The sequence below is a fragment of the Maniola jurtina genome, chromosome 19, assembly GCF_905333055.1.
Source record: "Maniola jurtina chromosome 19, ilManJurt1.1, whole genome shotgun sequence".
Classification (NCBI taxonomy): domain Eukaryota; kingdom Metazoa; phylum Arthropoda; class Insecta; order Lepidoptera; family Nymphalidae; genus Maniola; species Maniola jurtina.
The window spans coordinates 6,602,673-6,628,958 of NC_060047.1; the positions used below are offsets into that span (position 1 = coordinate 6,602,673).

At 36.7% G+C, this 26,286-nt stretch overlaps 1 protein-coding gene across 1 annotated transcript in view; it reads right to left on the reverse strand.

Annotated features, from left to right (window-relative positions):
* Positions 1 to 26,286, reverse strand: part of LOC123874714 (hemicentin-2) — a 329,775-nt gene that overhangs the window by 42,879 nt on the left and 260,610 nt on the right. The window contains exons 3-4 of the mRNA XM_045920196.1: positions 3,048 to 3,180; positions 392 to 600 (exon numbers count right to left, since the gene is read on the reverse strand). Of these exons, the coding sequence (XP_045776152.1) occupies positions 392 to 600; positions 3,048 to 3,180 (342 nt within the window). The remainder of the gene's footprint in view (positions 1 to 391; positions 601 to 3,047; positions 3,181 to 26,286) is intronic.

The window sequence follows — 26,286 nt, forward strand, 5'->3', positions numbered from 1 at the left end:
ACGATTTGCTTAAATTGTGATGTTCATATTCCGGTGAGTTTATGTCAACATCTTTGTATAATGTAATTCAAAAATTTCTAACACTCTTTGCATTATTTGATGCTAACAATGAGCAATTTCCTTTTCACAAAAAAACATTATTGAATTAGTAAGATTGGAAATAAATAAAAGAGACTATCAGTTTTGGCTAGCTTAATAAGCCTTGTTCCTTCTTTTATCATTTAACCAATCATTTAGCTGTCTGAAGATAACAATAATTTTGGGAATAAGATGAAGAAGAATTTAATTCCACTTTGTAAATATTCTAGCAAGTTTTTCAAGGAGGATTTCAAAAAATGATGATTATTATAGGACTTTCTTAACAATTATTGAAAAACTAAATCAGACTTACCAATAACTGTTAAATTGACTCTTGAATTTCTTGTTTGAGCTTGCTTAAAATCCACTCTACATCTGTATATTCCCTGATCAGATGCTCTGACTCTGTCCACACCAAGTTCAGCTGGTCTTTTGTCAGGTAAAAAGTAGGCTCTCGAAGCAAATACACTTTCGTCTGACCACCTTTCTGCTACACCGAAGTCTTTTTCTCTTGCGTCCACGCTGTTGACAAAATGAATACGATGAAAAATAAACGTTTAAGTTCCAAGTAGCGTGGCTCATTTTATGTTTTTTACTTTTAAATTTAAAAAAAAAAAACTGTTCACTGCCACCAAAACTTTGTCATTAATCAATAAATAGTAAAGTATTTGTAATAGGGGAACATAGAGCTACTTAATTTTTAGCAATAAAGCTAGCTTAATCTCCTAGGCACGCGCTCCAACCTAGAACTAATTGCTTTATTAAGCATGATTATCATCAAACCCAAGCCTATAAGCAATAAAAAAAAACTCACTGATGACCTTTTAACACAATTAAAATTGACTATTGTGACCATGGACCTTTATTGATATTAAAAATTATTTAGAAATTTCCTTGAAGTATAGGTAAAAACACTATCATAAACCTGTATTGAATTTACAAAGTAAGATTTTAAAATCACTGTTTTAATACACACTATTAATCATTTTAACTTTTCACCACTATTATGTGCAATTTACCGGTTTCAATTTTCTATGAGCTCTAAATAAAATTTCTTTACTCTTCCAGATGTGCCCTGCAAACTAGTGACTAGTAGGTACTTACATAAAATAAATGATACTTGACCGTGGCTAGTTACCATCCTACCAGCAAAGCCGTACCGTCCAGCGTTCCGTGTAGAATGCAAAGGGATATGGGCTTAATAAAAACTGCCATACCCCTTCCAGGTTAGCCCGCTTCCATCTTGACTACACCATCACAGGTGAGATTGCAGTCAAAGGCTATGACGACCTCCGCACTGGACCGATGACCTGAAGAAGGTGGCGGGGAGCGGGTGGATGAGGAAGGCGGAGGACTGTGTTTAGTGGCGTGCTCTTGGAAAGGCGTATGTCTAGCTGTGGACGCATACAGGCTGATGGAATGGAAAAAAATGGAAAAATCTGCCTGTCATGAAAAATCATTCGTTCTTACAGACAGTAACTCTCTACTCTTTATCGATCATCCTCATTACATTTCATTAATGAACAGTTTGGACTATTGTTAGAAGACGAGGCAGACGAGAGAATGAGATAACCACGAGACAAGAACAAGTTTGAATTGAACGTAGGTATTTGAATTGTTTCACCGAACTATTAATAGGCAAAGTTGTTTCATATCTGCTAGTTATACAAGCTAAAAGTACCTATAACTTTTGTTGAATTTCCAATTCGAAAGCTCATTGTATATTATGAAAATATGATCAAGCGTCACATTGGATATGTGTGCTGATGAAGTACCTAAGTCTCTTACATTTTTTTTAAACAAAATTCTAATTTTTCCTAAGCCAAAAATAGTCACCGTTTTGGCTTAGCTTGACTATAGTGTATGATAAGCATAATTTTCATACAGGTTATATCATCATCCTGACCACCCCATTGCTGACTCACTACTGAGCACGAGTCGCGTTTCCAAATTACGCTGGCCAAGTGCGGATTGGCAGACTTCACACACCTTTGAGAAAAATATGGAGAAAAATATCTCAGGCATGCAGATTTCCTTACGATGTTTTCCTTCACCGTTAAAGTAAGTGAATTGCTTAACGCACATAATTCTGAAAAGTTAGGGGTGCGTGGCTGAGATCAAGCCTCCGACCTTCCGACTGTAGATGGCTTAGCCACTACTAGGCTATCGTGGCTCATTCATATTATAATAGATCATGATAATATTGTGTACATCGACCCAAAAGATCGACGTGACCAAAAAAATGCGACTTACAAGTAACACAATTAGACTGATTTAGTCCTAAAGACCTCTTTAAGACGGAGGGTCTGTCGATTTTGAATTTATTATGGGTTAAATAGAATTTATTAAAGCTATTACCTACTTGTTCAAATATGGTAAGAACAAAACATTTTCATAGGTATTTGTTTTGGATAAATTATATCAGTCTAGTTTATAATAACTGTTTGTTCAGGAAAATTATCCACTACGATAAATAAGAATACAAAAAAATAAACATTTTGTTTTGTAAACAATTTAAAAGCCTTATCATAATTTGGAAGATAATTAGATGGAACAAGATAAATGACATCTCACCTTTCTCCGATATACAACACTCGAAGAACTTGTGACAAATTAAATCACGAGAAGATGTCGCGTGTGGCAAAAAGGCGTGGTATGAAATAACACACTGCGAGACTTTATTAATAATGTTAAGCTAAGGTCACACTCTACAGAATAATTGAGATAAAATCACTCTTGAAATATACAGTTCCTTGTTTTATTAAGGAATTCTGAAATGTGTTTTGTGGAGGTATAAGCAATTTAAACCGTTAAGGGTAGTGTGGGACGACCTCCAGCCCGCTGGATCGATGACCTGAAGAAGGGACGGGAAGGTGGAGGACCGTGTTTGATGGCGCGCTCTAGGAAAGGCCTATTTCCAGCATTGGACGCATACAGGCTGATGGAATGGAAAAAAAGCAATTCCTTACCTGTAAATAGGCGTGCCTAAATCTTCTCTATACCATAAAACCAACAGGACGGCGTCGTCCTCGTCTTGGGTGGCAATGTCGCAGGGGAGGTACGCTGGCTCGCCAGCCACTGCGACCACTGCAGTCATCGGCACTGGAAAGAAAAATTACTTTAATATTTTTTAAATTCAGATAGAAGTTAGCCCTTAACTGCAATCTCACCTGATGGTAAGTGATGATACAGTCTAAGATGTAAGCGGGCTAACCTGGAACTGAATGGCAGTTTTTATTACACACATGCTCCTTTAGTTTCTACAAGGCATCGTATTGGAACGCTAAATCGCTTGGCGACATAGCTTTACCGGTAGGGTAGTAACTAGCCACAGCCAAAGCTTCCCACCACACAGACAATAATTTTAAAATTATAAAATTCCAAACCCCTGCCGGGAATCGAACCCGGGACCTCCCTAGTAAGACCACTGCGCCAGGAAGGCTTTTATATATTATCTAAATATATAAAAGGAAAAGGTGACTGACTGACCGACTGACTGATCTATCAACGCACAGCTCAAACTACTGGATGGCATGCAGACAGGATTTTTGAAAATTCAACTACTAAGTTGTTGTAATAGGTGTTTGAATTTGTGTAGTCCACGCGGACGAAGTCGTGGCCATAAGCTCCTAAGTCTTATTGTTAAAGGCTTGGTTCACTGTACTAAACATACGAATGCTTACAATGTAACAATATGTTACATTGCATTCAAATTATCAGGTCAGTCACCAGCTTTGAGGGTGTCTAAGTTAAACAAATGAGAGTCTGCTCGGATCAATCAGTCTATAGATATGTTTATATTTATACAAGCTATACTGTGTCAAAACTGAATTTCGACTCAAATCTCATAAAATCTAGCTTTATATTCAACTGGATATGCAAATCCAATTAACCCAAAAATATTGAAAATATATTTGAATTGATTTGATTTGAAAATGCCGTAAGCAGAGTTTTCGTTATATTTATCACGGGCGACACTTCGAATTTCATCATGAAAATTTAAGCATCCGAGCTCAGTGCAATAGAAAAACAAGCGATCCGGATAAGTAAGGCGTCCGGTGGCTCCGGATATCCGCTCCTTACTGTCCGGTTATCTGCGCTTCGCTATCCTGTTACCCGGGCACGGATAAAACGAAAATATAGCTCGGAAACGCCGTGAAACTGTGATCATTTTAATTTATATACTGGACGATCTTCTTAATGGAAAATCGTTGTTGCTTTTTCATCGGGAGAATCCATTATGTCAAGTCAATTACTTGTTCTGTACAATTTATTTTAGAAACAGCGAACTCTCTTGTTTTAGATCGAACATTTTAGTGAGTACGAGTATAATAATTTTTCTTACTTTGTTTTAAAACGTTTTCTCTTGGCTATAGTATCAAAAATAAATTAGTAGTAGCATAGTTCTAGATAAAAATAAATACTCTTAAGTATGCTTAGGTGTTTTATTAGTGGGAGGTCCCGGGTTGAATTCTCGACAGGGGTTTGGAATTTTATTATTTCTAAAATTTCTGGTCTGGAATGGCGCGAGGCTTCGGCCGGGGCTAGTTAACACCCTACCGGCAAAGCCGTGCCACCAAGCCATTACGCGTTCCGGTACAATGCCGTGTAGAAACCTAAGGAGTATGTATTATGGGCTTATTAAAAACTATCATAGCCCTTCCAGGTTAGTCCGTTTCTATCTTAGACTGCATCATCACTTACCACCAGGTGAGATTACAGTAAAGAGCTCACTTGTATTCAAATAAAAACAAATAAAGGTAAGTAAGTGTGTATTATTGGTTGAATTGCGAACCTACTTTTTTAAAGTCGGTTAAATAAATAAATTTTTGACTGATCGGCCAAGTTTTCGTATTCTATACTAGCTGATCCCGTGAAAAAAAATCAGCTATGCGTAATGACCCATCGCCCGGATGCAATATTTGACCGGATGATCCTTTAAAAATCCCGAGGGATCACCAGGATTTAGGAATGCAATTCCTCACAGCATCAGGGTTGAAGAGTCGGGTCCTCGAGGTCAACGATAATGTCTTTACTTGGTATACCTTCAATATCAATTTATAACTAACAGTTTCCAAATCCCATCCCATGGTCAGATCCCCTGCAGCATCAGAATAACGCAATGGCGGTTTAAAGGTGGTCGAAAAAGATGTAAGTAAGTACTTTCTAAAGCTGTATGGTTCCATTTATTGGAACTAGTCTTAGTCATAACTATTTTAATCTCTTCTTCTTGCTGGTTTGGCGGCTACGTAGGGTACTTCAGACCCTGTATGACGTGGACCGATGCGCATCTATTGTGATCGCCACCGTTTTACAGTTATCGTCCAACGACCGTCATCTCGTTCTCTGTTTTAATCTCAGTAAGTACTTTAAAATATTCCAGAAACGTTTGGGATTCTATCAGAATTGAAATCTGCTTGTGGAGTATATTACCCAACAGCTAACATTCAAGGTAATTTGTAGAATCGAATAACAGTTTAGACGTAACGTGCATCCCCTGGCTATCGGTGGAGCAACACGATGCTGCAGGAAATGCCATTAATTTCCGAATGTCGGCTAGACTCGGTATATCCTCGGAAGAGCTTGTTTATTTAGCGATACGGTTTTCACTTATAATAGTCTTTGGTTGGTAAAATATGTCATCGGAATCCATTTGGCGCCATTTTCTGTACCTTTCAATAAAGAGGATAAGTGCTAATAGGTGTTTTGCTAATCTTATATAGCAAATGTAATTTTTACGTTGTTACATATTTATCAATTACCAAAATCTTTATAAGTAAAACATAAACATTGAAACGACATGTATTTTAATGTTTAAACTATCGTGAGTGATTTCCTCATGAAGTAGTGAATGTAACGGCTATAGTCTGTTGTAATTGCTATCAATCAATCAATCAATCAATCAATTTATTGCAAATTTGGGTATATACATTGGTCTTAATCTAAGCTTATAATAAGTACAGCCAAATTTAGCCTTACGGCATGCAATATTTTACACATTTAAAGTCAAAGTAAGTTACAATTACAATGAAATATAATAAAAATAAAATAATATAATGTCCAATAAGAAAAATGAAGAGAATCGTACCAATTACTGAGCAAACGTGTTTTATTTTATTAATTACGTATAGTCACGTATTTAGTGGATGTAAGCTCGAACCTTTCCGGGGTCCTTTTTCACAGGGACTCGGCTCGCTTTGCGGTTGAGACTGCGAGCCTCCCAGCTGCGGCTCTTTACGGACCGATGTGGTGCCTGAGGTGGTCTCGCAGACTAAACCGCGACGCACAGCGAGCCGAGTCCCTATGAAAAGGAATCCCAGATGGGTTCGAAACTAGTCGGGCTACATCAATTAAATACGTGAGTATGGCATACATTCTGTATTTAAAACGACATAAAATCACTTGAGCAGCAAACTAGCCTTGCAGGCTATATTATATCACTAGGTCGTGGGGCAAGCACAACGTCATCATATATGATATCACTTCATCGCCTCTCGTGACTTCAAGAAATTGGGATGAAACTAACATACATGATATAAAATTAGTTAGTTAAGATATACTAAGAAAGAGATGTGAAGAAGAGATTTTGCTGTCACACTTCCATGCAGTTTGTTAGTCTGGTTAGATTACGTAGTTAGGTCGTCATAATGTAAAGCTCTGCGAAAATAACTTAATGATAACATTTTAGCGTTCGATTTATATTTTTGTTAAGGATTAATAAAAATATGCAAATTAGTTAAAAGTTGAAAATAAATAGAACGATGTAGCTGAATAAAGTCAAAGTTCTATAATAATATTAGCATAATCCTAACAAAGCTCGCAATAGTCATTCAAAGTTCCGATGAAATAGCCGCTTAAATATTATGTTAATAGAGCTATTATCAGGCGGACCATTCGTCGTCACACCAAATTGTTTAAAAGCGTTATTATCCTCAACTGCAAATCCAAGCCGACGAAAAGTAATATAGCTTCGATAACCCAAAGGAAAATGGCTCAATTTCTGTCAGAATCGAGACTACAGATTTAAAATCTCACTATGGAGCTAATTAATGATTCTATGCAGGATACAGAAACCTCACAAAAATAGTCCAAAAAGTCAACTCTGTGCGGTATGTAAACTGTAGGTATCTTTTCTGTAGTGTACAGTGAGGACACAATAGTTAAAGTGTCTTTACAAGGTATACGTTTATGGCCGATTCACACCAATTGCGTATACGCATACACATGACACGTGCGTAGTGACGCGCGTGGACCCATAGACGTAAGTGCACGCATTACGTCTACGTGAACGTTCACGCCACGCAAGTGGTAAGCCATGTTTCATACAGTTCCATACATTACAACGCAACGGTACGCGCTACGTCTACGCCTACGCAACGCTTACGCAGCCTGTGTGAACGAGCTTTTACTTTTGTTAATGTCTTCGGGTCGATATAATAGGTAATATGAAGTTGTATCATTGTGGAATGATATGAGAAGATCCGACCGTACTGTGTGTGTTCTGTAGATGTGAAGATTCACAGTATTAAAATAAACTTAGATATTATTATAGTAATATGTGCTCGTATATACCAGTGATGTACATGGAGGTAGAAATCTACTTATTAAGTTACATGTACATATTGTATTAAAGTGCTAGACTTCTGAAAGTAGTTGCTATTAAAGATGCATATAATTCCTCCTCAGTCCTAGTAAGTGGAACGCAACATCTACTGCATTCAAGCTAAGCGTTACAAGATGTAATTGACTCCAGCAAAGCTTTTGATACACTAGGATGCTCTTTGAACTATAAGCGATATTGGTTCCTGCTTGAAAATTATCAATTACTAGTTATTATGTATATTATACCCGTATTCATGGATAGGATCGAAATTCAGAGAGAAGTGCATGTATCAATTTATAATCAATTGCAAGCATATTTACCTATTTTGATAAAGCTACTCAGCAACAATAAAAGCTTTGTCTAACGACTAATCAGTAGTAATATCTATAATCTAATAGTAGTAGGGGGCAGGAGCCCAGAAGGGTGACAGCGATGTTGAAATTCCTTGATTTTTACATCTATTGGCACCCTCTCGCAACCCGCGCTGCGAGCCATCTCAGTAAAGTGGTACCTATAGCATAACTTTAACAGGGCTCTCTCCGTCACTCGTTTCATACAATCGTAGTTCCAATTTCATTTGAATATTAAGCAACCAAAGTCCATGAAATTTTGCAGACATATTTTAGAAACTAATATCTGTGTCTGTGGTGTTTTATATTTTTCTAAAAATATGTAGTTTTAAAATTACAGGGTCTCAAAATTTGTATGAAAACTTTTAAGACCGCGTAACATTGAAACCGAATATTTTAACAGATATCTGGAAAACCACAGACATAGATATTAGTTTTTAGAATATGTCTGCAAAATTTCATGGACTATGGTTGCTTAATATTCAAATGAAATTGGAACTACGATTGTATGAAACGAGTGACGGAGAGAGCCCTCTTAAGCAGTCAGTGCATGTTTGACGCAAGGTTCATTTTGCTGAAAACAAATTGCATTAGCCAAAGAAATTGCCAAAACTATGGCACATCTAAGAGTGCTTCAAAGACACATAGGTATGTTTTTCTAAGTACCTACTGACTGAAAATTTGCTTACGTAAGTGTGTGAGACAATAAAAGCAGGGAGTGATATAGTACTAACGTAAAGTGTAATTTTTACTTCTAGCGCAGAACTTTATTCATTTTCCAGTTTTTTCTCTAGTAGACTCTAAAGTTGCAATTGTGCCAATTCCACGGCAAAATGTCTGAGAGCACTTGCTAGCTTTTGGCTCCACGATGAATTTTTCGTTTCAGGATTGAAGGGTTTTCAGCGATGGATTGAAGGTTCTTTACATCCAATTGTCATAGCTGGCCAAATAGTTGTGCTCTTTTTCAGGCATTTTTTCCAGTTACTTTTTTACAAACTTTTTATACCGTACTATAATATCTAGCACGCGTTTTGATGCAACTTAAATGTGAACTATTGTACGTTGATGGTACTATGTCTTCCCCCCAAGTCCCAACAGCAACTGTACAAAATTTCAACTCAATCGGATGAACAATGCACGTTTGCGTAGACAAAGAATAATTTTTTTACATATAAATATTCCCGTATCTAATCGTAACCATCGTCTAAGGAATAAAAACAAGTGCTTGAATAAGCTCGATTCTATAGTAATCACTCCTTTTAAATTGCATATTAGATCTACTTAATTAAAACTAACAACCTAGTAAAATCTCTATTTAATTACATAGTTAAATCAACATAAGGCAACTATGATAAGTCGATTGATTCAATATAAATATTGAAAGATTAAAAAAGATATCAAATTATCTACTTTCTAACTGATTTGTTTTATTTAATTACTCTTTTCATTTTACGTATTAATCTAATAACGACCATTAGTCTTTATCGGATTTATTTATGGTCTAACAACCTGGACTAATTGATTAATCACTACCCATATAATAAATGCGAAAGTTTGCGTGTGTTTGTTGGTACGTTAGTGTGTTGATTGCAACGCAGCAATTGTAGTTAACGTATTTTTGCGTGGACATAGATAAACACGTCGAAAGAGACATATTCCTACTTGGGATCGCTCAAGCGAAAGTAGCCAGTGTGCGCCCAGCCTTATTACAAAATGACAGATACTACTCATTTTTTTTGTGCAAAATATACAAAACCGCATTCGGACTTCGTCTGTGTTGGTGTTAGCTGGCGGGCGTTCTCTGCCTTTTTGGAGTGTCTTTTTTTTGTAAAAACTGACTGGAAAGCGCTCTAAGGGGGTGCTGTGCGTATGTCGGTGAGCGCCGGCACAGACGGGGTCCATACTTGTATAGTTTAACTAACTTGTTACAAACAACTACAAACTTGACATTGGCTAATCTTTGTAAAGCCAGACGATAGAGAAAAAAAAACACCGCATTCAAACGTTACTACAAGATAATTAGTCTATTTACAAACAGGAAATAGAGTCGCAAGCTTTGGCTCTCCAGATCTAAATCATCTACAATAACGTCAACGTAGCAACACCATAATAATAATAATTATTGTGCCACGGCTTGCATAATTTCACCATATCAGCGACTTGCACGCGATATCCACAACGTAGGAATTGTGTCACTTTAGTAAATTATACCGGAAGATTGATGGGGACGAGAAATGTCTTATTTAGTTCAGCGAAGTGGCGTCCACAGTCCACACTAATAACAAGTGTAAATTAAAAATTTATAACACCCCCGACAAGTGAAGGTTACAGTAACTAGAAAAAAGCTGATAACTTTCAAACGGCTGAACTGATTTTCTTGGATGATAGCTAAGAACACTCTCGATCAAGCCACCTTTCAAACAAAAAAACTTAATCAAAATCGGTTCATTAGTTTAGGCGCTACGATGCCACAGACAGATACACAGATACACACGTCAGACTTATAACACCCCTCTTTTTGGGTCGGGGGTTAAAAATGTACGTCGCCCTAATAAGTTTGATACTAAATTACCGTATCATGTTTGACAGTCTGAGCGTATTTGTTTGGGAAAAATTTCACCGACAAAAAATATTGGTGTTTGTGGTTTCTTTAGATCATCAACGACCGTAGAACCGCCGCCGCCAGAACTGTAAGTGGGGTATTTTTCAGTGCCTATGAAAAGTACGAGTGAAGTTATGAGTGAAGTACGATTGGGCGCATCGTAAAAAGGCTTAAGAGAGCAAGCTTGTGCCTATCTGTGATGATATCACCAGTTTTTTAATAAGAATATTAGCAAAGTTTATCCTAGTGGCTAATATTCCCCTTTCCCCTCCAACTAAGCGTAATGCTTTTGTTAGGAGTATTTACAACGGGTGGGGTTGACCCAGCGACCTTTCGGATTTCAGTCCGCTCCATTAACCGTTGAGCTATCGAGGCTCAGAGTTGATTAGATCGAATCAATTCTGCACTGCTCCCGCTGATATACACGCATTTTCAGTACTTATCTGTAGAGCTTCGATAGCTCAACGGTTGAGGAGCGGACTGCATTCCCAAAGGTCGGCGGTTCAAACCCTACCCGTTGCACTATTGTCGTACCCACTCCTGGTACAAAGTTTACGCTTAATTGGAGGGGAAAGGGGAGTGTGAGTCATGATTAGCATAACTAATATTTTTTTTTTTAAAATTGCTGATTTATGTTCTAGCAACAATAGGTAGGTATGAGTACTTATAAAAAGTCGGATTCGTACAAAAGAACGATACGACCCTGTATGCCCCCAGGGAAATCCCCGTTCATCTCGTGCATATGAGATGTGATGTAAAACGCTTCATGTATAGGTATCAGCAAGGATTGTCGGCATTATAGAATATTCATAATATGATTTTTTTATATTGTTCGAGTTTGATTTTAAAAGGTTTTGATATACCTATACAATAGTTTACTTGATCCAACATCGCATATGTGCATTTTTCACAAACGTGGATGCTACTTACTTATGTAGTTGAAAATTCATAATAGGTATAGGTAAGTATTTTATAGGCAATGATTTACTTATTTATTGTAGAACGTTTTTCAAAACTCCTTCATTTCACGGGGTACAAAGTATCCATTTCAGGGCAGACAGGTAGATAGGCACTTTGGCTACTTTTAAGATTTTATACTTCTTTTTGTTTTGATTTTTGTAGGTATGACCTCGGAAGGACTCAGGATATTGGTGAAACTCGAATGAAATTCATACCGCAGCTCCGTAGCTTTTGAGATTAAAATTAGCACTTTCATAAAAATAGACACTATCCATACTAATATTATAAATGCGAAAGTGTGTCCGTCTGTCTGTCTGCTACCTTTTGACGGCCCAACAGTTTAACCGATTCTGACGTTTGGTACAGAGTTAGCTTATATCCCGGAGACGGACATAGGCTACTTTTTATCCCGGAAAATCAAAGAGTTTCCACGGGATTCCTAAAGACCCATCCGTTCAACCGATTTGTATGAAAGTTGCGGAGTAAGCTTGCGTCCATGTTATTGATATAGACAACTTTTTATCCCGGAAAACCAAACAGTTCCCACGGGATCTTCAAAAACCTAAATCCACGCGGACGAAGTCGCGGGCATCCTCTAGTGAGTTAATAAAACCTGTTTGAACATAATAAATAAATACAGCATAGAAGTTATATCTTTCAAAGTCACGCTAATACAACTTGAAATATTATCAAAGTTTGATTAGTAAAGAGGTGCAGAAGACACGACCTTGTATATCCTCGGGGAAATCCCCGCCCGTCTCGCGTTTATGAGATACGACGTTTGTTATACTTCTCTTTATATTAGCAGCGGGCATTGTCGAGATTATAGGAGGAATAAAATACGAATTTATATTCTGTTACATTTCACAATGACCTCACATGACCGTAATTATTATTTACTTGACGATGACATCCGCAATTTTGTTTAGGTTTTCTCAAACTCTTTGTTTTGCGGATAAAAAGTAGTTTATGTCACTATCCAGGCTTTTTTAAAAAAATTATTCAGATACAAGTTAACCCTTAACTTAGCCCTTTACTGCAATCTCACCTGGTGGGTAAGTGATGACGAAGTCTAAGATGGAAGCGGGCTAACCTGGAAGGGGTATGGCAGTTCATATCAAACCCAGACACTTTGGCTTTGCCAGTAGGGTGGTAACTAGCCACGGCCGAAGCCTCCCACCAGACAAAAATATCCTTTATTTATATCATTGCAAAAATCACGCCAATCCGTTGATCTGTAGCATCGTGATTGAAAGACAAAGGCGAGAAAAATGGCAAGCTAATGGCAACCGTTTGTTTTCTCGGGATAGAAAGAAACCTATGTCACTCTCCTGGTTTTTAACTATAACCATCCAAAAATCACCTCGATCCGTTTGTTCCGTTGCAACATGATTAAAGAACAAACCAAGAAACAAACACGATCGCATTTATAATATGGGTTGTGATGCCTACAATTATGTCCACGTAGGTTCAGTTTTTTTAATATTGATTTTATATATTATTATATGTGTCCCCCCCCCGCCACCAAGCAACCAACACCAATAACTAAAGCTAAAGTAGTCCCTATGTATTCAAATCTACATGATTTTAATGAATAACTAAGTAGGTGGCTCAGGCATAAGGTAGGCATTTTCCGAGATCGATCAGACTTTCATTTCAAATAGTATTAAATTGTGAGACCTCGGCAGAAGATATTCCGATCTGAATCCTTCCCGATTTCACTGCTTTGGTGCTTAGAATCAAATGTATAATTTATTACACAAAAACGACGTTTACACTGCGACAATTTGTCTTAGGACTTCACTATTATTGCAAAATCGATCAAGTATTTACGTCATTTGCGTTATATATGCGTTTAGGGCAAGAACAAAGTTTATGTGGTGGTTTAAAATTATTTATTTTTTCTCAAAAACCTAATTTTGATCCTACTTTTCACATTACATAATATTATGTAACTATCACCTCACAACAGATTTTTAGACGTGCTGTTAAGAATGAAGAAACGATGCAGTTTAAGAAAAATGATGATATTTTGACTTGTTTACAAATCTTTTGTCTCCAACTCGCTGGACTGATGATCTTAAGAAGGTAGCGGGAAGTGGGTGGATGAAGAAGGTGGAGCCCTGTGTGTGGTTGGACGCTCTCGGGAAGGCCTATGTCCAGCTGTGGACGCAAACAAGCTGATGATTGATCTCATTTTTCTCGTAAATAAAATCATGTTTTATGTAAGTATGTAACTATTGTCAAATTTGCACTCAGGTAAGTGTTAAATTATATGTAATGGTTGTATGTATATTATGTTCGTATACGAAATAGCCTTAATATTTTTGTTGTGTTTAAAATTTTATACTTAAATAAATTATTTAGTTTAAAATTATTCAACTTGTCGTACTGTAACCGTGGTTCAGCCGTTTGCGGTCTCTGGTTATTTGCATACATTTTAAAGGGTATTGATCCTTAAATTCCCTATGACTCAATGCTTTTGCTGAAAACCTTTTCAATCTTATAAAGAGCCCCACCCTATGCTGTTTTGTCGTAAAAATGCCCTTCTATAAAATGTATGTATTTTTTTAACCCTTGCGATAAGGTTATTTGGTATTCAATAGATATCGTAAAATGCTATCTTGAAACCTTTTACTATGTATTGCTTCAAATAAAAACACTACTGTATAAAATCGTCTCTCAGGGTATAAAATATATCCTAATATTATACATATCAAAGTAATCTATTTGACTGTCCAGATCAATCTTGACGAAATTTGGCACAGACAATTCGCATTCTGAGGAAAAAAAAAATTGCGGATGAAGTCGGGGGATTCAGCTAGTATTATCTAAAATGTTTTCATAAAATACATAGATATTGTAGTTACTTGGCTACTAATTGCTATACGGTATAGTAAATAGGTGGGTCCCCATTCCCCACCAAGCATGGCCACCACGCGATGTTTTGTGCAGCGCGGCCGGTATTGATACAAAAACGCATCTGGTCGAAGCAGTGTTGGTAGTATAGGATAGGAAGTTTACAGTTACTATCACAAACATCTGATAATAACTGTAAATAATCTGTTACAGTCGTTATCTCATTCTCTTAGTCAAGTTGTAAGCGGGAATATCTATGAACCCACAGCATTATTATCGCATGAAAACTGCTGCTACTTTGTGATTAAAGAAAATGGATTGCGACTTTCAATAATGAGGAATACCCTAAGATAATAGGAAAAAGGAAGAAACAGAGAGTTAAAGTTGTGGTATATTTAGAGCCTCAATAGCTCAACGGTTATAGGAGTGGACTGAATTCCGAAAGGTCGGCGGTTCAAACCCCAACCGATGCACTATTGTCGTATCCACTCCTAGCACAAGCTTTACGCTTAGTTGGGGGGAAAGGAGAATGTTAGTCATGATTAAAAATGGCTAATATTCTTTAAAAAAAAAAACAAGTACGCACACAATATAATACTGGCCTGGTATTTAATACTGACAAAACTCCATAAAAGTAGGTTAAATAAGCTAATTAGGGCTGTCAAAGAACAATTTTCCGGATACAAGTGGGACAATCATCTTGAAAAGTTCGAAACTTTTCATTAATAAAGTCCCTTTCAATGAAGTTTCGTCTCAACTCTGAAGTTGAGCTAATTATACCAACTCGAATGACAGCCCACACTCATTATGCAGTTACAAAATAAAGTTTGTGAGACCTAACTTTTAGTACAGTCACTAAAACAAAGAATCTGTTAATATTTATAATTTGTCTGCGGGGAGAGTTTTTGAGGTGGCACGAATTGTGAGGAAATTCCCCTTTAGAAATTTAACCACTGCACCAATTGGGTCATTCCGAGCAGCAAGTGGGACATACATGTATTATCATTTCATATATCATTTTTAACAGTGATTTTAACATTTTTAAGAATAATCTATATACAGGCTGTAAGAAGAACGCTAGCAAAAACGAGTACAGGTGATAGTACTGATGATTACTGCTAAGATAACTTTAAAAAAAACTACGAAAAAAAACTTCACGCTATACTGCGGACACTGCACAAGTCCGTTGCTTTCGATACAGTCTGTCTTCATTTATCAATCATGTTATAAATGAAATAATCTAGCTTTATGTATATATCTAGGCAAAAAGTCCATCAGTGGATTGAAACTGGTGTTGATTAAACTTAAATAAGTAGTGAAAAACTAATAACATATTTCCACCAAAAGTGTTTAAACCGTGCCCCGTTTTAATTGCACAGTTACGTTTGCACACTCGGAATTTTCAGATGCATAATTTTAGCACATACTCAAATTAAAAACAAATTTGGTTTTTAATGAAAGGAAAAACAGAGTAAAAAAGAGCGCACAAGCAACAACTGCTAACCAATTAGGCTAAGTACATTCGTATCCAACTGGCTTAATTACATTTCGCTACATCCAAAACACGTAAAAACCTATCTTGTTTCGCAAAGTAAAATCTGCTTGGTATGTCTGAAAAAAGTCTCATAGTCAAGCTTGCGCATTAGAATAAGTCTAAGTTTATATCTATTATCTATATTACACAATTATTTCTGGAAATTCTAACTCTAAAGAAGATTAAAGTCTGTATAAAAGTGTCGGTTTGCTTACCTCGATGAAGTTATTTGGGCTTTAGGTTAAAAACAAAGAAATACGGTTTCAGAATTTTCGAAAACCACCGCCTAATCGAGTTTCAAAAATCCCACTCGAGCGAAGCCGGGGCGGATCAGCTAGTAACATTTATAGATACTTTTGTATTACAGAGATGCATAATTCAGTGTTGCTCAACCTGGCTGATCTTTTCACACCGGCATGTTTGCGCCCAATCTTATACAGGGTAGGTAAAATCTATCAAACTGACGTGCTTAGGCCTTCGTGAATGGCTTGCATAATACATGAGCAGCTGATGCGTAGGCAGCGCCCGTTTGCATTATCACCGACCGGTAATAAGTGGCTATTACCCAAAAACCCCAGAACTGATCACAATAAATGGAGGGTTCGAGAAATTTCATTTTTCAATTTTTTTTTGCGATTAAAGTTTTATCTATTCGTTCTAACCACGGACTTGGAATGATTAGATGCCATAATATGTTGTTAAATAGTGTGAAAACTAATCGTGCCTATTTTTTTTTACTACGTCTTTTTATTTTGCATGACGTCAAAGTAGGTACTTTGACGCGAGGTAGGTACTTACATGCGAGTCAATAATAACTAGTTTCTATAGAAAAGCGTTAGTGAGCCAACGGACTTTGACAGGAGAGAAAATTAATTTTTCATATTTGTAAAGAGGAGTGAGGAGATAGTATGATTGGCTCAAATTTTGGGTACGCATGGGCAGATGGCTTGCGGTGTTTAGCTACTCCAAGTCCGTCGTCCTTATAAGATTAGATATATAGACGTACACTGCTGGATTTAAGTTTCTCAGGGATGTACGGACTTCCACGGACTTGCGTTGTCTGAATCTGCTCTGTTTTATAATAATACATATTATAATAATACGTATAATATATCGTCTGTCCACCTAGTGGGGTGGCCTGAGGTGCGAGGTTATTATTCAAGCACCTTCGGACCCCAAAGTCTTTTGGGTTTTTAAACTATATAGCCTGATTATTGCCACTTTAGCTTTCTAATCTGTAAATGCTCTTTTAAATCTACAAAAATGTATTCCTAATGGATATGGTTACCACTGGCCCGGAATATTGATTCCAGGAAGAAACCCCCATAATACGACCGCTGAAAAACATTCCGCCAATAAATCTATTCACATACAACGGGCCCCATTATTACCATATTAACTTTCTCGATAAAAAATCCTCTTACGTTCCCACATTTCTTTCTTCAAATTTCAACTTCACGCCTATTTTCGCTCCACGAGTCGCATACAGAATTTTAGATTGAAATTAATAGGTAGGTACTGCTTAGTCTCTCTCTGCATCGTATCATCCTCATTGCTGAGGGTCGTGACTCTTTTCGATTATTCATACAATGGTTAAGAGTTTTTAGGGTTCATTACCTTAAACGGAAAATGGAACCCTTATAGGACACTTTGCTGTATGTTTGTCTGTCCGGCCGTCTGTCCATCTGTCATGACTGTCAAGCAAACCTGGCAGGTAGCTCTTATAGCACCAGCAAAGGAAAAAAATTCGAAAACCGTGAATTTGTGGTTTCATCACAAAAAGAAAATTAAAATGTGTTCATGAACAAATAATTAGTATTTTCAATTTTCACCATATAAAAGGGCTTTACTTGTACATTCTAAAACAGATTTTTATTTATTTTTATGCATAATAGTTTTCGATTAATCGTGCAAAATGTCGGAAGAAATATCCGAGTGTTGAACGGTTTTACTGATGTAAAAAACGAAACCACAAAAACAAATCATAATCCTGAACACGTTACTGCCATCATAACTGTTTACTTGTAAACAGATACGACCGGCCGACGCATTACGTATTCCGTATGCCTCCTCCCATATTTCTTCATCGTCTTCAGTAAATTTGCCTTGATGTTTTGAACTGTTCAAAGTTGTAGGGTTTTATTACTTTTGAATGAATAATTAACTTAAATCTTTTATCATGATATGAGACAACGGCTTGAACTTTACGTCAATATGTCAGTTAGATCATCATCGTCATCAGCGTCAACCATTAGACTTCCAATGTTGGACATAGGCCTCTTGTAAGGACTTCCGCCCACCACAATCCCACGCTGCCTGGATCCAGCGGCTTCTTGCGACTCACTCGATGTCGTCTATCCACTTAGCGGAGGTCTTCCAACACTGCACTTTCAGATACGAGGTCACTTTTTAGTACCTTGGGAACCCAACGTACCTGTCCATCCATCCATCCATCCATCAGCCTGTAAGCGTCCACTGCTGGACATAGGCCTTTCCAAGAGCGCGCCACCAAACACGGTCCTCGTACCCACGTACCTGTACCTATGGGTTTTCCAAACTACATAGTTTGAAAAACTCATAGGCCAAGCCTATTGCCACTTTAGCTTCGCAACCCGTTGAACTGTCAGTCAGTCAAATAAACTAAAGCAAAACTACTCGTACGTTAAAATAAAATGGTTACCGTACAACTTTTCATTTTCCACGTTGAGTAAAGTATGTTACAAATCAAAACAAAACCTCGCGAACATAACAAGTATCGAATAGTATTTCACTGCAACTTTGGAACGACACAGCTTATTTCCTTTCTTGTCAAAGTTTGAGGATACTGAATCGGAGCAACAAGTATGATAAACGTCCATGCAACTTGCAAAGTTTTGAAACTTATCCATATGACATGTAAACGAGACTGGATTTCAATTTCTTTAATACATATTTTATCTACTAGCTGTGCCCGCGACTTCGTTCGCGTGGAATAGTGACTTTTCGCGCTTTATATAGGCCACGGACGCTCAGGCGCGAGGCGCCGTGATTCTTTAAATTGACATAACTTTTTTATTTATGAACCGATTGACATGAAATAAACACTAAATCCTAAGTGAAGCTTACTAAAATATATTAGTGAAAACCGTATCTAAATCGAATAAGCCGTTTCTGAGATTAGCGTGCACAAACACACAGACAAACAGACAAACAGACAAACCGACAAACAGACAAACAGACAAATTAATTACAATTTCGGGTTCGGCATCGATATAATAACAACCTCTGCTACTTTTTTTTTATATATTTCCATTGTACAGACACCACTTTTCTACAATTTTATTATATGTATAGATTTAGCCACAATAACGTGAAGATTATCTTTAAATAACCTTTTACTATATAGGTACAGCTAAATTCAATTATGCCTACAAAAAGCATCTAAAATGATGGCTTTTTGCCATATGTAGTCATTTAAAATTTATTCATCCATTAAAATTCACATTCCAATGGGCCTGGTTGACTCTTGTTAGCTAAACATTAACTACTCTCGAATGTAGAGTAGTGTGCAAATTTGAGATAATTAGCGTGCTAAGTAACAATAAGCATAACAGGATGTTTAATTACAAACTATTTATTACATATTGACAATAATTATTATTAACTAGACAATATTATTAGGTACACCATACCTGTGGCACTCCATACAAGTGAACTGATTTAATCAGCTCTTACTACTACTGACAGACACACTTTCGTATTTATAATATTAAGTATAGATTAAAAATCCATCACACAAATATTTATAGAAAATTACACGTGCGTATCCAAACTAACTCGTCAGATCTTAGACCTTTTCTGTAACATCGTCCTTCTTTACCTTAAGATAAGGAAGAACGTTATTGTATATCCTTTACCCTCGTAGTACAAAGGCGGCATTTCCTTTGATCAATATGAAATTTAATATCAATGCCAATGAATTTAACAAGAATTCCACAAAGAGTCTTTCGACCGAATAATTTCTCATTTCTTATTATTGTCAAAACGACCGCAACCAATAAATATTATCCTACTCTGTTTTAAGCCGGGGTTTAAAGGATGGACAAATAAATAAGTATCATTTCCTTTTTAGTTGCAGAATTCTAGAAATTATTTTAGAAGAGGATAAAAATGAAAAACAAGGAGTAGGGACCTATAAAACATTCAATTCTATTTTTATTTTCAAGATTCTTGATTGTAGTGCAACGAATTTGTTGTTATACTTATCTGTCTATCTCTAGCATATAGTTATTACTGAATCTTTTAGACTATGCGATACATTTAAGAATGTCTACCTTATCATTAGATACAATATAGTGACTATTGTCATGCCAGAATATAAGGGCACGCACACATTAATTTTGTCAACATGTTGTAAAGGAAAAGTAAAGTTACCTCAAATAAAATCATCAGTCTTCGCTATCATTTACTTTTTAACGTCATATTGTCTTTTGTAGGGAATTTCGCATTTCATGGTCTTGCCGCGTATATAATCAGCAGCTTCCTATTCTTCTCGCATTGATTCTTCAGCTTTGAGGATTATGGCTCCCTCGAGATATCACTTCCTTCATGTTGTTGTGCCATTGATCTCTATTGCCGCGTACAGATTGGTGCAAGGTAACATGCAATGTATCACGCAATGAAAGAATTTGCCGTACACAATACTGCAATGTATCGTGCAAAGCAAGGTAACAAATTCTCATAGTTTGGACGTCTTGCGCGCGCGAACTGTGCACTCCAAAAAGACAGAGCACGCGCGCCAGCAAACACCAACACAGACGAAGCCCTTAAAGCTGGGACACACCAAACGCGTATGCAGCACGTAAGCTTAGACGTAGCGCGTACCATGACGTTGTAGAGCCGATTCACACCAAGCACGTACACGTGACCACGCGCGTAGTGACGCGCGTGAATCCATAGAGATGACAGCACGCATTACGTCTACGCGAACGTTCACGTCACGCAAGCGGTATGCCATATCTCATACAGCTCCATACATTACAACGTCATGGTACGCGTTACGTCTACGCTTACGTGCTGCATACGCATTTGGTGTGTCCCAGCCTTATATCAAATTATGTAGTTATGTACCTATAGATGAAGGTAAGGCTTAGTTTAGGCTGGAAACATAAGATTGTCAACAAAGACGCTGGGACATTGAATAATACAAGTCATCCTACGTCCACATCTGTAATGGAATTACGCAAGGGCCATGTTTGCGACGGATAAACAGACAAAAGTATTTATCATTCCCATGTTTTGTTTATATGGGATAATGTTTCTGTGTTGTATAAAATGGATGAGTGATTGGCAATATTATAATAAACACAACTTTGTGTTGTTACAGACTTGGTAACTCACATATTCATATATTTATGTAAATTACGGGTATATGTACTACCTATACCAAGAAAAATATTATTTATGGTATTTAGTCGATGCCTTCTGAATCTTTTACATAGATGAGAAGATAGATTCTACCCTTCTTTGTCTCACACTACTATTGCAATAATATACTATTTCATTCACTATATGCAAAATACTAATATTATTGTGTACATTCTTATCTCTATAAACCATGAATTAAGTCTAGAATCATTTACTGTATTTATTGTAAAACCTACACCTAGGTACACAATTTTTTTGGAGGAAATAAGTTAAAAATCTAACTTCTGTGCGCTAGTTTTCACAAGTAAATAAATTATCAGGTATGCCATTGGTTGTGAAACTCCGCTGGCGAGTTCACGATCGAAGCAATTTTATGTCAAACTAAATAATTTAAAACGCCTCGAGACCAACGAAGAAGGTGAAAATGCTGAAACTTTTGTCGAACTTGCCTCCAAGATATAGACAAAGGATAGGTTCTTGTCACACTGTGTGTGTGTGTGTGTGTGTGTGTGTGTGTGTGTGTGTGTGTGTGTGTGTGTGTGTGTGTGTGTGTGTGTGTGTGTGTGTGTGTGCGTGTGTGTGTGTGTGTGTGTGTGTTGTGTGTATTACTCCACTAAAACCAATTGACGGATTTGGCTGAAATTTGGAATGGAGATGGATAATATCCTGGATTAGCACATGGGCTACTTCTTATCCCGGAAAATCAAAGAGTTCCCACGGGATTTCGAAAAACCCAAATCCACGCCCAACACTTCGCTTACTTACCCACAAGCATGGTGGCCTCTTTCACAACAGATTGCCACTGATATACTGATATAGCCCAAACCACTTCTTTAGGATATGTCAGTGGCCTTGGTTTTCCTTCGGATATCTTCGTTTTGGATCGTATCCCTCAGGGAAATTCCTAAAATAGCCCGCTCTATAGCTTGCTAAGTAAATCCGTAGGATGTAAATCAGATACACTTTGCGCTTACAAATCATGGTCAACAGCTGGATATAATACATTCAAAAAGTTACTTAGTCGAATCAGTTCATGAGAACCCCAATAATCTAAATAACAATATTGAATACATTGTGTAGCGGTCCTTGAATTGATAAACTCGTGACAAGGGTCTTTGTAGGAAGCCGTAATGCTAAGGAAGATGTCACTGAGCCTTGAAAATATTCCGAATTTACGTATTGGGGGAAAAGAGGCTTCTTACAATACTACGAGATTTTGTCAAATCATACTCGTACCTTAGTTTAGTTTATTTTACTATACTTATGTGTCAGGCATCATCCAGTACTTATTGTACTGGATGATGCCTGAGACATTGTCCTCGCGGAATTAGGCTTTTATACAAATTACGAGAAAACTTTTTAATTTTCTAGTACACGAGCTCATAGCCTACGGCCATCGGCATACGAGCAGTCTCTTTACCAAAATTGATGGTTCGTGAAAATGTGATGGACAGCCAAATATTCTTAATAATATTAGTATCTATTTAACATAACATTCCACTATGAGTTTATTATGATAATAATAAATAATTATATCTTTACTATTACGAGTCTATGTTGCTTCAAATAAACTTAATTAATTTATTTATCTGTATCATTAAATTTTATGGACACATAAGATAATGTTTTCTTATTTTAAGCATTATAATATTACGACTCGAAAATTTATTGAAATTTTCTTAGAAAATCTGCGTCATCTCGACCGATTTGTCTACAGCTGGACCAGTAGCGTGCTGGTCAAAGAAACATGTATAAGCACTGCTTATACTCTAGTTTAAATAGCTCAGGTACTCCTTTTTCATGATGTCCACGTACTCACCACTGCCCTTGGGAAGTCTTTGTAGTTAACCGCCCGGTTTGCGTTGATCCTAATTAAGCGAGAATTTGACTCAAGTTAATTAGCGGCGTCTAATCCCTCTAATTTCCTATAATCGATTTAATGCTATTAATTTAGTTTTGGTGATTGAGAAACATAATTGATGAGGCTTAATAAACATTGAAATGTGATAGTTTTTTCTATCCTTGCCTTGTTATTGTTTATTATAGATCATCATATTTATTTTGTCGACTGTATAGAATTACCTTTACGCCCTACAGCTGTATGGTTTAATATTGAACGATATCTATGGTTACTAATTACGTAGAATACGCTTTGAAAATATTTTCTACCGAGCCTCTGAGGCTAGATAAATTAATTAGACACAAGATTTTAAAAGTACAATATTCCATTTTCACTATGAGTAAAACTTGTGCTGAATGTACGTGACAATAATCCATATCCATACTAATATTATAAATGCGAAAGTGTGTCTGTCCGTCTTTCTGTCCGTCTATCTGTCTGTCTGTCTGCTACCTTTTTACGGTCCAAAAGTTTAACCGATTCTGACGAAATTTGGTATAGAGTTAGCTTATATCCCGGGGACGGGTATAAGCTACTTTTTATCCCGGAAAATCAAAGAGTTCCCACGGGATTCCTAAAAATCCATCCGCTCTATCTATTTGTATGAAATTTGGTACCGAGGTAGCTTGCGCCCATGTTATTGACATAGACAACTATTTATCCCGGAAAACCAAACAGTTCCCACGGGATCTTCAAGAACCTAAATCCACGTGGATGAAGTCGCGGGCATCCTCTAGTTAAGAATAAGTGACCAAATGATAACAAGTGCAGTTTGGTGTTTAGGCCTTTCGGGTTTCAATCCACTCCCTGATCGTTGAGTTATTGAGACTTACAAGAGCTGAGTAAGCCGTTTCAGTAGTAACTAGATGACACCCGCGACTTTGTCCACGTGTATATAAGTTTTTTAAAAGCCCGCGAGAACCCTTTGGTTTCGGGACAAAAAGTAGTATAAATGTTAATTCGGGGCATAAACTATCTCCATTCCAAATTTCAGTCAAAATATCACTCAAATATTTACATAGTAAGAATCTTTCAAACGCCAAATAAAGGCATTTTGACATTTTGAGAATTTTTGTACTGGAAATCGCTCAAAATTATTATTCGTCATTAAACTTTATGTACCTACCTTCTCAGTGATTGACAAATCAGTCCTAATTTAATTAGCGGGTAGTTACAATTTAATTTGCCTAAATATACAAATCTGATCCATATTGTTGGCAGTATAAGCACAATAAGCAAATCTATTAGTAATGTAATTTTGGTGCAGCTAGGCTTGTAATTAGATGAGTGTTCGATGTGGGTCGATTAGTATTGTGTAATGCAACTGTATACTGATGATTTAATGCGATTAATTTAGCATCGGGACTCAGCTACAACAATGGATCGAGACATCTAAGTATCTAATTTAGTGCAGGGATGAATCTAACTATTTTTTTAACCCCCGACTCAAAAAGAGGGGTGTTATAAGTTTGACGTGTGCATCTGTGTATCTGTCTGTGGTATCCCAAACTAATGAACCGATTTTAATTTAGTTCTTTTGTTTGAAAGGTGGCTTGATCGAGAGTGTTCTTAGCTATAATCCGAAAAATTGGTTCAGCCGTTTGAAAGTTATCAGCTCTTTTCTAGTTACTGTAACCTTCACTTGTTGGGGGTGTTATAAATTTTAAATTTATTCTTGTTGAGCGCAATCCTCGCGTACTCTGTAGACAAAATTCTGAAGAAAATTATCACACCCAGTTAAATGAATAGGGCTTTAAAAATCCCTTGGAGACTTGGATCTTCCGGAACAAAAGTAACTTATATCCATCCTCGGGATGTAAGCTACCTTTATACCAAATCTTGTCAAAATCGCTGAATCGAATGATCCGTGACAAGCAGATAGGCGCTAGACTTACTTTCGCAATTTAAAATATTGGTATGGATACTTACAAATTACATAACGTTGAAAACTGAAATTAAAAGATAATAAACGCTGAAATATTATACTAAAATTGTTTCTCTGTCGCTTGGTATATTTCAATTTTGTAGTACATTTATATTTTCTCCTCTTTCATTTGACACCCAATTCGATACAATAGCAAAAAATAATAATTTGGAGACCCCACTTTTTTTCATATAACATCTCTTAGGTCAATTTTTTTCATATAAAATATTGCCTATGTCATCCGGACCTTTACGACGAATCGATTGACACCTCATTCATCAAAATCGGCCCAGTAGTTTAGGCGATACGGTAGAACACACAGAATCTGGATACAAACATACACACTATACATAAATACATAGACTGCTAAAATCATAACCCTTCCTTTTGGCTTTGCCGCAGTCGGATAAATAGCGAAGGCCCACTTTTAATGTGACACACACAGAGTGGGATTTTATGTGTGCTCAAATCTTTAGCGCATAGTGTACACTAAAATTCGAAAGGTCAGAGGCTAAAACCTTTATCGGATTTTATATTTATTTACCCAAATTGATACTTTATCTCTTCACAAAGCCAAAGTAAAAGACGACATTTCTAAATGATAAAGGTCAAGTAAGTAGGCAAGATCAAGTTGGATCCATTTGAAAAATGAGGCTTAATATTTTAGAGACTTGGAGTTTCAATAAAGGCGGTCCTTGTATGGATGAAGACCGTTAGATCTTTGATGTTTATATTATTATCAACGTCTCAAGTCTCGACTGGGATAGTTGCTTTGAGATTGCTAGATAAAGTTTATCATTGACGAACATCCAATGAAAGGACATGATTGAATTGGATTGACGTGATTTCTATATTGCATGATATTTTGTCACTTGAGCAACCAGCCTCTCCGACTTGAGGTAGTCTATAAAATAGTTAATTCTGATGTAGACATTCTCTAAACTAAACTAAATGTATAATTTAAATCTAGTGTAGTAATTTAAAAACGGTAGGAATATAATATTTAAACCTGTCATTTTAGACTAATACATATTCTGATGTAATCTCTAAACTAAAATGACAGGTCAAAG